The sequence below is a fragment of the Furipterus horrens genome, unplaced genomic scaffold, assembly GCF_987537825.1.
Source record: "Furipterus horrens unplaced genomic scaffold, mFurHor1.1.pri manual_scaffold_17, whole genome shotgun sequence".
NCBI lineage: Eukaryota > Metazoa > Chordata > Mammalia > Chiroptera > Furipteridae > Furipterus > Furipterus horrens.
The window spans coordinates 28,428,463-28,443,827 of NW_028327187.1; the positions used below are offsets into that span (position 1 = coordinate 28,428,463).

The window sequence follows — 15,365 nt, forward strand, 5'->3', positions numbered from 1 at the left end:
ATTTCACAGTACTGCTCACACGTGGGTTAAATGGACTTATTCATGAAAAGTGCTTAGAGTATCTGGCACAGATCAAGCCATTGTGTTAGTTGTTGCTATACCCCCTTAACTTATGCAGATATGGAACACAAGAATTTAATTTTATGTGGGAAAGACAAATAATTAGGAGAGCTACCACTGCAAGTTTAAAAGTTCTTTTAGTATAAGAGCTCAGATACAGTGAAACATTTATCTCAAGGTCAACTGTTCATTCCCTTATTAGCTGAGTAGAGTTCCAAACCTATGGAACCAAGGCTCTAGATCCTGGGCTGTGATGATCTCAACAATATATTTTATCTAATATTCATAATTTTTTTTTTACATAGGAGGAAACCAAGACACTAAAAAATTTACTGATTTTTCCAAGGGTCACATCTCTCCACCGTTTTCTAGCCTTTGGAAGTGACAGTGGTAGTCCACTTTTCAATTCACTTTCCTGTTAAATTGACTTTTATTAAATTGGTCTTCTGGGGTTTGAAGAAATATGGGAAAAATAATAGGAGTTTCTTACATCAATAGAACTAACCAAGTAGGACCTAGCAAACAGCTACTTCATAGAACCCGCTGATGTCCAGTTAGGCTGGCACCAAGAGTCTCAGAAAAGAGCAGGATAGACCAATGGGGATTTCTTCTGTAAAATTAGACATCATAGATACAGACTGAGTCTGGACCATCTAAAAGCTAGGACTGAGAGAAGTTGTTTTTAGGTGGAACCCAATGTTAGGCAATGGCAGGATTTAAGTGATCAACAATTTTTAAACTCTAATGTCAAGAAACCTGTGACCAAGGGAGATGGATTGATCACACAGGGATAGATGGGAGCCTATGAAATGTAATGGTCACCATAGATACTTTTAAGATGAGGCATTAGTAGCAAGGGAGTGAGATCAGCAGCTACAGTGATAGCTTATCAAAATAATCTTTTTATCCATCAGTCAACAGTATTTACTGAGCTCCTATGTGCAAGTTAGACTGGAAGGTAACACAATGATGAAATGCCAAATATCATTTATATTTCTATTCATTTCATTACTTTTTCTAACCGTCAGGTCAATAAATGAGGCAGTTACTGGGCTACACTAAACCATTATTGAATTAATGAATATGCCTTGTAGCAAGTGGACTAAAGGGGTGGGGAGACTGGAGCAACAAGTTGAATGGGGTTAAGAAAAGGCACTTCTGTTAAGGTTAACAATGAAGTTATTCTATAGCATTTTAACTTTTTTTAAACCACTTTCACATTTATAATGCTCTCAGTTCCAATTCCAAAGACTATAAGGTAAGCAGTTAATGCTTTTACTTAACCGATGAGGGTAAGGCCCAGAAAGCTTTACTGACTTGCCCAAAGTTACACAACATATGTCGGTTGCAGGGGCAGGAACTAAGAACCCAGGCTTCCTGCTTCCCCGCCCATTGAGTCTTTCCACTAAGCCACACTGCCAGGCAAGCCAGCGGCTTGGAAGTGGGGGACAAAGCCCCGCGGTTAGAACACTCGCACTTCACACCTGGCCTTGAACCTGTTATTCACTAGGCAATGGTGGTGGTGGGGGTTGGCTCCTCGTGGTTTGGGGTAGGGAGATAATGGCAGGCTCCCCTCCGCTGCGGGAATCAGGCGGCTACTTACTCATATTGCCCGTTCCTCTGGGCTACGGTCAGGACACAGGGCTCTCGGAGAAGACCCTTCACCTCCATACCCTCAACAGTATGTGGACTTTAGTCAAGGGTCTGCACTAGAAGCGCTGTCAGGGAGGAGTGGCGCGGTGCGGAGTTGGGGGAAGCTGCCGCCCCTCTGCCCGTTCTCCCCTGTGCCGGAGGCATCGCCTCCAAAGCCGATCCCATCCCTGGCTAGGCTTGGCCTCTGGGCCTGACCGTTCCTGTTCCCCGCCTCAGCCACGTTCGGCAGTCCCCTCACCCCCGACCCTCCACCCCACCTCCGACCCGCGCGGCCTCCCCTCCTCCTTTTCTCTGGTGGATACTGCAAGAGGCTGGGCTCCGGCTGGTAGCGGCGGCTCCATCCGGGCGGCCTCAGGTCTCAGCTGGGCTGTAGACTGCCGGCAGATCCGACAACAGCCGGTAGAGCCGACAACACTGCCTACCGAGTCCTCCTCCCCACGCGCCTCGGCTGCGCGTCGTTTTAGGAAAAGCTCCGCGTTGCGCGCAGTGAGCCGAGAGCCTGACACGAGAGAGAGAGGCGCCTCGCGCCCCCGCCAGTTTTCCAGGCCGCCACAGAGTCCGCCCCCTGCGGCCGACCTGCGGAACTGCAGCAAGAGACCCGACGGAACCGGGGAGTCTCTACCACGTCCAGCAAAGAATATATTTTAAATGTTGCCGGTGACACCAGACTTGTTCTGGGGACTTTGAAGATTGCCATAGAAACAAAACATAGTCATACCTACGAGGGAACTCAAAGGTGCTGGGCCAAGAGGATCCGCATCATCCATTCAAAATATCCTTATTACAGTTATAATGCACCATGCTGGTTATCCTATTTCTCTGATGTTCCTTCCTCCCCTTCCTCTCTTATTCCTTCTACCCCTTAAATCTGAAAAATGTCCAAAGCTCAGACCTTTGTGCTCTCTCCAGATCACCTTTATACAGGCAACGACCAAATATATGTTCCTGGTCATAACCCCTTGCCTAATATACCCCATTGTTATCACAACATTGAATAACAAAACTCCCTCATCACCCACGCTTGAAACTTCAAAGCCACATGCTTTCTTCCCCTCTCATCATTTCTTTGTATCCAATCAATCAATAACCTTGTTCATATTTTCTTTGGAATGACTTTTAGAATGCGTGTTTTCTCTCTGTTCACACAACCATCACCTTATTGTAAGCCCTGTGATAGATGTCGCCTTTGACCATTTATTTACTCTGTTGACGGTTGTAAGAATATTATTCCCAGAGGAATGCTTCAATTGTTATTAATTTGCTCAAGAATCTACAATGGACTTTATATTTATATTTTAAACCTGTAGTAATATAGACAGTGTGGCATAGAAGTAGATAGACCAATGGAACAGAATACACAGCCCCAATACATATCATACATATATGGAAAGTTGATATGCAGCATATGACTTTTGAAATCAGTGGGGGAAATGGATTATTTACTAAATGGTGCAGGGACTATTGATTATTCACATGGAAAATTATAAAATTAGATCCCTACCTCACACAATAGAGGGGACAATTCAATTCCAGATAGATTAAAGATTTAAATGTGAAAATAAGATCTTTCAAACTTTCAGAAGAAAATGGGAGAACATCTTTATGACCTTGAAATAGGGAATGAGAATGACTACTTAAGATAATAAAAAGCATAGCCATGGTTGGCATGGCTTAACTGGTTGAGGGTCAGCCCATGAACCACAAGGTCACTGATTGATTCTTGGTCAGGGCATATGCCTTGGGTTGAGGGCTCTGTTGATCATCGGGGCATGTGCAAGAGGCAACCAATGGATGTTTCTCTTCCTCTCTATCTTTCTCCCTTCCCCTTTCTCAAATAAATAAATAAATATTTTAAAAGATACTAAAAAGTGCAAACAATAAGGAAATTGATGACACATTTAACTATATTACACTCCAAAATGTATGGACTCCAAGACAACATAAACAGGTTCAAATACAAGCCACTTACTGGGAGAAGGTATTTTCAATACATATAACTGACAAAGGATAACCTGGGATGTTCTACATTTCCAGCTGTTATCTCATTTCTGACTCCCTCTTCTGCCATTCTCTTCAACTCACTCTGCTTAGTCACATTGCTTCTCGATATTCCTAGGACTTTCCAGGGACACTCTTGCCTCAGGGGCTTTGCACTTGCTATTTACCCTGCCTTCACTTTCACTTCCTTCAAGTGTTTGCTCAAATATCACTTTCTCAGTGAAGCCTTCCTACATAACTTTATTGAAAATTGTAGTTCAACAATCTCTTTTCCCAATTCTGTACACATATGCTCCTTATCCCTCTTCCCTGTTTATTTTTCTCCAGAGGATTTATCACTTTTCATTACTCTGCCTATTTTGCTTATTAATTTTGTTTATTGCTTACCACTGCCACTGAAAGGTAAGTTCCAAGAGGGCAGAGATTTTTGTGTGTTTTGTTCATTGCTTTGTTCCCAGTGCCTAGAATCATTTCTATAACAAAGTGGATGCTAGAAAAAATAGATTAAATGAATGAATGAATTAGTATCCAGAATATATAAGGACCCTTATAAATCAGAAAACTTGTAGAAAAGCTTACACAATGTATAAATAAGAAACTCATAGTCAAGGAAACCCAAATGGCCTATAAAGACACAAAAGGATGCTTCATTTCATTACTTTTTAGGGAAATTGAAAATTAAAACCATGAGCTACCATTTCACAACCATTGGTTTGGAAAAAATTAAAATTCAGACAATGCCAAGTGTTGTTAAGGATGTAGAACAGATAGAACTCTGGTCACTGAGAGAAGCGTAAGTTGGTAGAACTGCTATAAAAAGGACTCAAACTATATGTATTAACCAAGTTAGATCTAAAAAATACAATGCTGAGCATAAAGAGAAAATTTCAAACATGTATGTATGTTATAACATTTATATAAAGTCTGAAAATGTATGTTGCTTATGGCTACATAGATATAATAGTAAAAGTATATAAAACATGAAAGGGCATAATCATCACCAAATATGAAAGAGGTAGAGTACTGAGATTGGGGAGGGGCATACAGGGAATATCAGCTATATCTGTAATATTTATTTTTTAAACACAATCTGAAAGTTGATGTTGAAAGATTTGATAGAATTGGGTGGTTGCTACATATATTGATTTTGTTATTCCATGTCTTTTCCTGTATTTTAAATAGTTTGCAATCAATGAAAATGAAAAAAAAATGGTATGCAGATGGAGGTAGCAATGTAAAATGCTGAAAATAGGACAAAGAAAATGAGGATTGAGAGACTTTCTTCTTAAGATGTGTCAAGGAGTTCACTGGAGACCACAAAATAAGTGGTTTCAATAAGTGATGAGGGTAGAAACAAGGTGACAGAGAATTGAGAATGGACTGTAACGTGAGGAAATGGAGATGAGAGACCACCTACTGAAGAAGTTTGGAAATAAAAAAGAGTGAAATAAAATTTTAATTAAATTAGTTAGAATGGTCAAACAAGAATACTTGGCAAAACCTGAGGCCACTTTATTTTATTTTTTTAATCCTCCCCCAAGGACATGCTTATTGATTTTTAGAGAGAGAATGGGAGGGGGGCAGAGAGAGAAACATCGATGTGAGAGAGGAACACTGATCCATTGCTTCCCATATACTATCTAACCTGGAACAAACCCACAACCTTTTAATATATGGGACAGTGCTCCAACCAACTGAACCACCTGGCCAGGGCACCTGAAGCCGCTTTAAAGCAAAGAAGAAGGAACCAGTGAAGAGGGGGACATTTAATATTCTAGAAGAGGAAAGTAGATAGGTTGCAAGAAAAATCCCTGGGTGATTAGGAAGAAGGATCCAAGGTGGAGATGGAGGCATCAATCTTAGAGAAGAGGATGCATCCTCCTCCAAGTCTATAGTATCTCTGGCACTTAACACAGTGCCCTTCACATAGTAGGGTATGCAGATATATGTTGTAAATAGTAAGAGGTTGTGAAGAACTATAGGTGAGGACATTACAAACTGTGGTATCTCACAGGGGAAATGATGATTTTCTCAAAAAAGTAACAAGTGGATGTTGTAATAACAACAATAATCCCTAATCCCAGTGACTAACATTAAATACTCAGTGACAGACACTCTCCTCGTGGCTTAACACACATAATTCCATTTAATTCTCACTAAATCTTTGTAAAGTAGTAATTTTTTTTCCATTTTAAAGATGAGAAAACTGAAACTCAGAGAGGTTTAGCAACTTGCCCATTAACTAGTAATTGGCAGAATTGGGATTCAACCTGGCATTTGTCTGAATCCAAAGCCTGAGTCTTTTTTTAACCAACATATTTTGCTGTTCACTCAGTAGCAATAGTTATTTATTTATTTATTTATTTATTAAAATATTTAATTAATTAATTTATTTTTTAGAGAGAAGGGAAAGGAGGGAGAAACATTGACATGAGAGAGAAACATTGATCCGTTGCCTCTCATATGCACTCCAACCAGGGAAAGAACCCACAACCTGGGCATGTGCCCTCACCAGGAATTGAAACAGTGACCTTTCGCCTTATGGGATGATGCCCAACCAACTGACCCACACTGGTCGGGGCAGTAAGTGTTTATTTATTTAGAACTTTCAATGTGCCAGGTACTATGATACCTGCTCTACCTAAATTATAGCATTTAATCTGATGCAATTGAAGTTGAGATTAGAGGAGGGTTTGAGAACTTAAATAGGTGGAGAAGGAGTGAAGGTACTGTTGGAGATGATAATGAATGAAGAATCACTAATAAAAGTTTTTAGAGCAACAGAGAAAGCCCAATGGAAGGCAGATGGCATGAATTTCTATTAGTGATCCAAATGAGCACATGCCTGTAACTTTCTTTGGCAATGCTTGGCAGATGGAAAGCAGGAGTAGAGAAAATATACCAAGAAGGTGCGTTAGGCTTGGGAATTAGTATAGCAGGCACAGCAGAAGGTCATGAGGTGAGGGAGTCTAAAGTGGTATTTCGAATGCACTGAAACAGCTGGCCCCAGAGTCAAAGTTAGTTGAAGATATAAATCCCCTCAGCCTAGGGCCATCAGAGGGGACAAAAGAAAACTTGACAAAATTAATCATTTCCCTAGGCCTGATTCTGTGGCAAATTGTTATATTTCCACTGAGGGGATCATTTCGGGATTTATACTTATGTGCTTCTGTATGTGTGAAGTCATTTTTGTAAGTTGGCTAAAGCCATTTTCTGTTCACAACCACTTCTGACTTATCTGTGATTGTTAATGATACCACTGTTTAACCAGCCATCCAAGTTTGAAACTTCAGGTTTATCCATGAACTTTGCTTCTACTTCTCCTTTTATATCCCATAACTTAAGTTTTGTCAATTCTACAGTAAATTCATTAATGTATACAAGGGGGGACCCCCCAAAAAAACTCGGAATTATTTCTGAAGCATGGGCCCCTTATAGTGCAGACTTCCCCTGCTAGGTGAGTGTTCTAGGAGCTCATCTGTATCAGTGTACTAGCTGGCATTGTTGTGAGAGGCTGTGTTTGACTTCAGTGAATTCTTTATTGAAGACTCTTTCAATGCGTTTGCTCATTTGATGATGGGTGATTTATGAGTGCACCAGTGCATACTGTAGTTTTTGACAAAAAAAAAAAAGCATGACTCCCACGTCCCACCGTCCCTATTCTCTTGACTTCACCCTGAGTAACCTGTTTTTTGTTATCCCAGATGAAAAGAAGTGCTCAAAGGGAAAAGGTTTGCCGACATGGAAGAGGTGAAACAAAAAAATGGCAGAAGCACTAAAAGGCATCAACACTGAGAGGTTCAGAAACTGTTTTGAACAGTGGAAGAAACATCTCGATAGGTGTATTGCATCAAATGGAGAGTACTTTGAAGATGACTGAAGTTTAAACATGTAAGAACACATACACAATTTTTAATAAATAAATTCTGGTTTTTTTGGCCTCCCCTTTGTAGCACTGATCATTCTCATTTGTCAGATGGCATTTTGCCTTAACCAAATAAAAGTCTTGTGCCTTATACTTGTATTTACATGCAAGACTCATCAAATGGAAAGAATAAATGGTCATCAGACAAAACACAAATAAAGGAAACTCTAGGTTCAACAACACACAAGCTTAGGGAAGAACTAACTCTTATCCTCCTCAAACTACTCCGAAAAATCCAAGAAGAGGGAAAAATCCCAAACTCCTTCTATGAAGCCAGTATTATCCTAATCCCAAAACCAGGTCAAGACACAACAAAGAAAGAAAACTACAGGCCAATATCACTGATAAACATAGATGCTAAAATCCTCAATAAAATATTGGCAAACAGAATCCAGCAATACATCAAAAAGATCATACATCACGATCAAGTGGGATTCATCCCAGGGACGCAAGGATGGTTTAATATTCGCAAATCAATAAATATAATACATCACCTAAACAAAATGAAAGACAAAATTCACATGATCATATCAATAGATGGAGAAAAAGCATTTGATAAAGTACAACACCCTTTTATGATGAAAACACTCAGCAAAATGGGAATGGAGGGAACATACCTTAACATAATCAAGGCTATATATGAGAAGCCTGAGGCCAACATCATACTCAATGGACAAAAACTAAAAGCATTCCTCCTGAATTCAGGAACTAGACAAGGTTCTTCACTCTCTCCACTCCTATTCAACATAGTGTTGGAAGTCCTAGCCACAGCAATCAGACAAGAAAAAGAAATAAAAAGGATCCAAATTGGGAAAGAAGAAGTAAAACTATCATTATATGCAGATGACATGATGGTATACATAGAAAATCCTATAAACTCCACTAAAAGACTACTCAATATATTAAGTGAATTTGGCAAAATAGGAGGGTACAAAATAAATATACAGAAATCTAAGGCATTTCTGTACACCAACAATAAAAGAGCAGAGACAGAGACAAGAAAGAAAATACCATTTACTATAGCAACAAGAAAAATAAAGTACCTAAGAGTAAACTTAACCAAAGAGATAAAAGACCTGTACTCTGAAAATTACATAACATTGAAGAAAGAAATTAAGGAAGATACAAATAAATGGAAGCAAATACCATGTTCTTGGATGGGAAGAATCAACATCATCAAAATGGCCATACTACCCAAAGCAATTTACAGATTCAATGCAATCCTTATTAAAATACCAATGACATATTTCACAGACCTAGAACAAATACTCCATGAATTCATATGGAACCAAAAAAGACCCCGAATAGCAAAAGCAATCTTGAGACAGAAGAACACAGCAGGAGGAATCACAACACCAGATATCAAACAATACTACAAAGCCACTGTGATCAAAACAGTCTGGTACTGGCATAATAACAGACATATAGATCAGTGGAACAGAATAAAGAGTTCAGAAATAAACCTTGGCCTCTATGGTCAACTAATCTTTGATAAAGGAGGAAGGAACATAAAATGGAGTGAGAAGAGCCTCTTTAACAAATGGTGCTGGGAGAACTGGACAGGGACTTGCAAAAAAATGAAACTAGACCACCAACTTACACCACACACGAGAATAAACTCAAGACGGATCAAAGACTTAAATGTATGCCATGACACCATAAAAGTCTTAGAGGAAAACATAGGCAAGAAAATTTCAGATATCTCACGTAACAATTTCTTCATGGATACATCTCCTAAAGCAAGAGAAATAAAGGAAAAAATAAATAAATGGGATTACATCAAACTAAAGAGTTTCTGCTCAGCAAAAGAAAACATCAGCAAGATGAAAAGGAAACCAACCATATGGGAAAATATATTTGCCAATGACATCACAGACAGGGGACCGATCTCCAAAATATATAAAGAGCTAATACGACTCAACATCAAGAAAACAAACAACCCAATTAAAAAATGGGCAAAGGACCTGAACAAACAGTTCTCTGAAGAGGACATACAGAAGGTCCATAGACACATGGAAAAATGCTCAACATCACTAGTCATCAGAGAGATACAAATAAAAACCGCAATGAGATACCACTTTACACCTGTCAGAATGGCCATCATCAACAAATCAACAAGCAACAAGTGCTGGCGAGGATGTGGAGAAACGGGAACCCTACTGAACTGTTGGTGGGAATGCAGACTGGTGCAGCCACTATGGAAAACAGTATGGAATTACCTCAAAAAATTAAAAATGGAACTGCCTTTTGAACCAGCGATTTCACTACTAGGATTATACCCGAAAAATCTTGAAACACCAGTTCAAAAGAACGTATGCACCCCTATGTTCATTGCAGCACTGTTTACAATAGCTAAGTGCTGGAAACAGCCTAGGTGCCCATCTTTAGATGAGTGGATCAAAAAACTGTGGTACATTTACACAATGGAATACTATGTAGCAGAGAGAAAGAAGGAACTCCTGCCATTAGCAACAACATGGATGGAACTAGAGAAAATTATGCTTAGTGAAATAAGCCAGGCAAAGAAAGAAAAATACCATATGATATCACCTAATACAGGAAACTAAAGAACAACACAAACAAAAGAACTAAATAGAACAAAGAGCAGAATAGCAGTCAATGGGGGGAAGGGGGGAGGGATAGAAAGGGGAGAAGTAAGGGAGGGGTTTAGTCAAGGAACGTGTATAAATGACTCATGGATATGGACAGCAGGGAGGGATATGGTTGCGGAAGGGGGGTTGGACTGGGTGGGAGAGAGAAATGGGGGAAAAATGGGACAACTGTAATTGAAAAACCAAAAATTAAATAAATAAATAAATGTTTGGCAGAAAACAAAACAAAACAAAAAAAAACACAACACAAGCCTCACCACACACACACACACACACACACACACACACACACACTTAAATGGGTGCTCAGTGACTGTCTTTTATCCATTAGACCACTATAACTAAGTGCTTATGATTTATGGGCTTTTTAGAGACAAAATAAAAAAATTGAGATATCAAAAAGAAACTATATAGTAGTAAAACAAAATGTACAACTCAGAAATAGTAATGATTTAATTAAATGGTTATAAAATATAACATTATACTAAGTTCATTAGTTATTCAATTTTGTATTTATTAAAAAAATCTATTGTCTTCGAAAACAATTTTTAGGTTGAATCATTTCACTCTCCAAAAATTTCCAGGTATGCATAATGATTATAGAGAAATCACAGTCAGTATCAGTTAAATTAGTTATGCACAAGTAATTTCAAGACCAAACTTTTAAAAGCTCTTTCAAAAAGTTATATCAAAATATAAATATTTTTAATGCAGGATTTAGATGCATTTTAATATGTTTAATATAATGCTGGCTGAAGCTTTCACAAGGAAGAGAGCTTTGGGCCTGCAAAGGCAAAAACAGGCCTGCCTAACATAGGTGAGGGTGGGGAGGAAGATTTCCCATAGGTGAGTCAGCAGCCAGAGGCTGGAAGGCAGGCCAGGCAGAGGCATAAATGATTCATTGATTTTTAACTCACCACTAGTTGAACAGACTTACTTTTCATATGCACAAGTCCAACATAAATTTTTCTTTCCATGTAGAGAATCATGAAGAGCTCATTTTCATTTACATATTTCCACTTATGTTTTTCATTTCTTATAGACTTTGGGGTGAGAAAGGCTCATTAGATGGTGACAGGCACTTTCCATTTGCTACTGTATTTCTGCTTTGGATAGTTTCTTAATTCTCTTTGTCCTATGTTGTTCTCGCAGGCTAGGCTTTCCTGTCTGCTTAGTGAATCTCATAGCCAGGTCTGGCGTTACCCATGCCTGCTTTCCTTCTCACCTCAGAAATTGGGAATAGGAACTGAAAGAGTACAGGGTTAGCCTGACATTTAATGCTCCAAGGAATCTTTCCAAAACAAACCATTTCTGAGTTGCCTCCCAAGACCACTCTTCACAAATCTTATGCTCTATCTAGCATTTATTTCCTTGAGGAATTGAACATGTGCAGTGGTTAGTAGCAATCAGACTGGTGTGCTCATGACTCAGATGACCATGCAGCTGAGTAGTACTAACTTGCCATCTTGATCTTGACCTTTATAGATTGCTAAATTTAAAAAAAAAAAAAACTGGTCATAAGTTGTCTAATATTTATCTACAAAGGATAAAAGTCATGTTGATGTTGAAATGTAGGCCATAAAAATGATAAAAATTCTATAAACTCTCAAGATGCTACTCACCGGATCCATCAGCTGCATTTATCTGATCCAAATTTTTACATAGCACATAAAGATTCCTCTAGTATGTTGAAAACCCTAAAGAGAAAATAGTTATGGCTAAATTCAACTCATTTTTTTTGCTTATTGGGAATGAAAAATATCCGCATCTGCCAAGTAAAACCATCTCTTTAATCTCATCATTTAGAAAGAAAACAGAAATTATTAAAGTAAGCAAACTGATATTATTTAAAGCACAAAATTCAAAAATTTCAATCAGGTCTTGAAAACAGCTTTTGAGTATTTGTGACATTTAATCTATACTGTGATGGATCCAGTGGGACAATCCATGAAGATTAGCTGAGCTCCCTTGTAACCTCAAAACTGTGACCCTTCTCAAGGCAGGCAGTGACACACGAGGTTGGTCTCACCTCCTGTGCAGGTGTCACAAAGGAAAGGTAGAACACACTCTTGGACCTTAGGTTGTTTTTGTCTCAGTCCAGAGTGTAAGACAAAAATTTAAGGAAGAATGCTTTCTGGGCAAGATGTGTTAGGCTACTGATCTCATCTCTTTACCCTAATAGGCAAGAGCCTCCTAACCAAGAAGAAGGAAGAAAATAGAAAAAGAGAACTTAGAAGCTGGGGTCTTGTGGTCATGATGAGGGGAAGCAGTATTGGGGGGCAGTAAGGACCATGCCATTAGAGGCCTGATGAGGAGCTGGCCACTTTAATGGATCGCAGCATGGAGGGGTGACAGGGTGACTACATGTCAGGAAATGTCAGTGCAGAATCTATTAAGAGACCAGGAAGTGGCCAACACCTTCCCACTACTGCAATTTTAATCTTACATAAACTCTGGACTTCAAAATCTGTACAAGAATCATGAAGGAGGGAGAGGGTGACCCTAAATCTGATTGAGTTTAATCATGAAATCACACACACACACACACACACACTCAAACAACATTGTGTGAATGAGTCTATATTGTTTTTTGCTCTCTGGAAGAATGATGAAGTTAAACCCAGATATAGGCAGTGTAATCTTCAGAACCTTGTCTGTCTTGTTGGGATGGCTGTATCCCCTAGGACCTACAGTAGTAATTATTCAATAGGTGTCTGTGGAACCTATATTCCTTAGAGAAAAAAAAAATGTATGATTTAGAATTTCCCTAAGGATGTTAAGCACCAAAACAAATTGGAAGATGCCACTGTAATTAATTTGACTAGTATTTAATTTCTTGATCACATGTTACTTATTCTTACTTCTATCTTGTTAATGCCATCTTTTCTTCCAACATTCTCTGCAACTGAACCCACCAGAATCCTCTCTATTCCTCAATGCTCACCTCAAATGGTCTTTCCTCTGTGAAGCTTTTGTCCTATCAACTCTCAGCTGGAAAAGAATGCTCCCTCTTCTGTGCAACAGTGTCTCTGTGTAACTCTTATAGAGCTCTTGGAATTCCTCAAGGTTGGTTTGTTTGTTATTGTATTGTTGCAGAATGCATAAGCCCATGATAGCTCTGATCATTCTACTCTTCACTCCCCAACAATCTTCTCAGGGCTTTATAGTTATACTTTTAAAAGTAAAATGTTTATAAAACAGTTATTTAGATTTTCCTATAGTATGTCTATATTTTCCCTTTCAATGTGCATATTATATGCTTATTACATATGTATATATGTGTATATATACACAAATTATTTTATATATATATGTATATGTGTATATATATATATATATATATATGATTATAAAGTGAATGCCCATGTAACTTTCACCCAGGTCACGAAATGGAACATTGTTAGCATTTTGGAAATCTCCCTCTCAGGTACCTCTACCTCTTATCACCCCTTCTTCCCCCACCCAGATTTAAACCAGGGCTGGTATTGAGCCAGCACACTCTGATGAGGTAGAAAACTTTTGTCTGTTTAGATTGGTCAAGATTTGAGTCATACTGATTGTTAAAATTAACCACTATCTTGACTTCTGTGATAATTAATTGCTTTTCTTCATAGTTTTATTACTTGTGAATGCAGCCATACTGCAAACTGTTTTTGAGCTTTTTATGAATGGTGCCATACAGTATGCACTCTTATGTCTTGCTTTTTTCACTCAATATTATGTCATATATGTAGTTGTTTATAGCTGCTATTTTCATTTATGTATATTATTCTATAATATGAATATATCGTAGTTCATTCATGCTCCTGTTGATGAACATTTGGGTGGCTACCTGTATTTGACTTATAAACAAAAGCTGCTATGAACATTCTTGTGCATAGCATTTGGTGCACATATGAATTATTTTCTCTAGGGTATATTATCCTAGTGGAATTACTGAGTCAAAGATGTTGCATTTGGACTCTCCAGAAGCAAAAGCTGAGATGGAGTGTTGAGTATAATATGTTTATTAAGGACCAAAACTTGTAAATGTAAGGCAGAGGAAATACAGTTGTGCAGAGGGAGAGAATGAACTGTGATACAAATCTGACAAAGCTTGGGTCAACTTGACATAGAGCTGGAACAAATAGTGCCCATTGGTGTGTTCTGCATCAGGACTCACTCACTTTCACTCCTACCTTGCTCATTCACCTTAGGAACAGCGTGACCTTGGGCAAAGCAACTCTTTGCAGCTAAGGCAGACCCTTCAAGGAGCTGGCAGCTGGAAGCTATCTATTGCTGGCATTCTTCATATCTGTAGAGAATGGCCTTCCTTGAAGGAGAATTTGGGTGGCACGTCTCTGTTTTTCTATCGCAATAGGATATAAATGTATTCAGCTCTAGTAAATAATGGCAAACTTTTCACAGTGGTTGTGCAATTTACACTCTCATGTGCATTATGAGTTCCCATTGCTCCCCATCCTTACCAACTATTGGTACTATTAATATTTTTAAAAATTGGCCATTCTAGTGGATGTGTAGGAGTATCTCACTGTGATTTTATTTTATTATTTTTAATCCTCACCTGAGGATATGTTTATTGATGAGAGAGAGAGAGAGAGAGAGAGAGAGAGAGAGAGAGACAGAGACAGAGACAGAGACAGATAGAAACAGAGACAAAGAGATGTGAGAAACATTGATCAGTTGCCTCCTGTACAAGCCCCAACCAGGGATTGAACCTACAACCTAGGTATGTGTCCTGACTAGGAAATGAGCCTGCAACCTTTTGTTAGTGTGTGGGATGACACTCAATTAACTAAGCCACCTGGCCAGGGCACATTGTGGTTTTAATTTGCAGTTCCCTGATGACTATTAAGGTTAAACACCTTCTCACATGTTTATTGCTTTATGTCTTTTATTTTTCAACTTGTGTTTGTTTTGTCTTCCTTAGATAATGAGCTTCTTTCAGGTAGGGGTCAGCAAACACAGCCTGATGTCCATTTTTGTATGTCCTTCATCCTAAGAATGGGTCTTATGCCAGGTCTGTCCAGAAGGTATCCAACCATGTAAAATGAAAAATAGAGACATTTATGGAAGAAGATACAAGATACAAGAAACATTGTACATAGGACAATGAC

At 38.7% G+C, this 15,365-nt stretch overlaps 1 protein-coding gene across 2 annotated transcripts in view; it reads right to left on the bottom strand.

Annotated features, from left to right (window-relative positions):
• OCRL (OCRL inositol polyphosphate-5-phosphatase) overlaps nt 1-1,740 on the bottom strand; it is a 47,801-nt gene extending 46,061 nt beyond the window's left edge. The window contains exon 1 of one of the 2 annotated variants that reach the window (XM_090264552.1): nt 1,664-1,740. In XM_090264552.1, coding sequence (XP_090120678.1) covers nt 1,664-1,731 — 68 coding nt within the window. In that variant the 5' untranslated portion in view covers nt 1,732-1,740. The remainder of the gene's footprint in view (nt 1-1,663) is intronic. The other variant, XM_090264551.1, reaches the window with a different exon arrangement.
• Between the last annotated feature and the right edge of the window lie 13,625 nt (nt 1,741-15,365).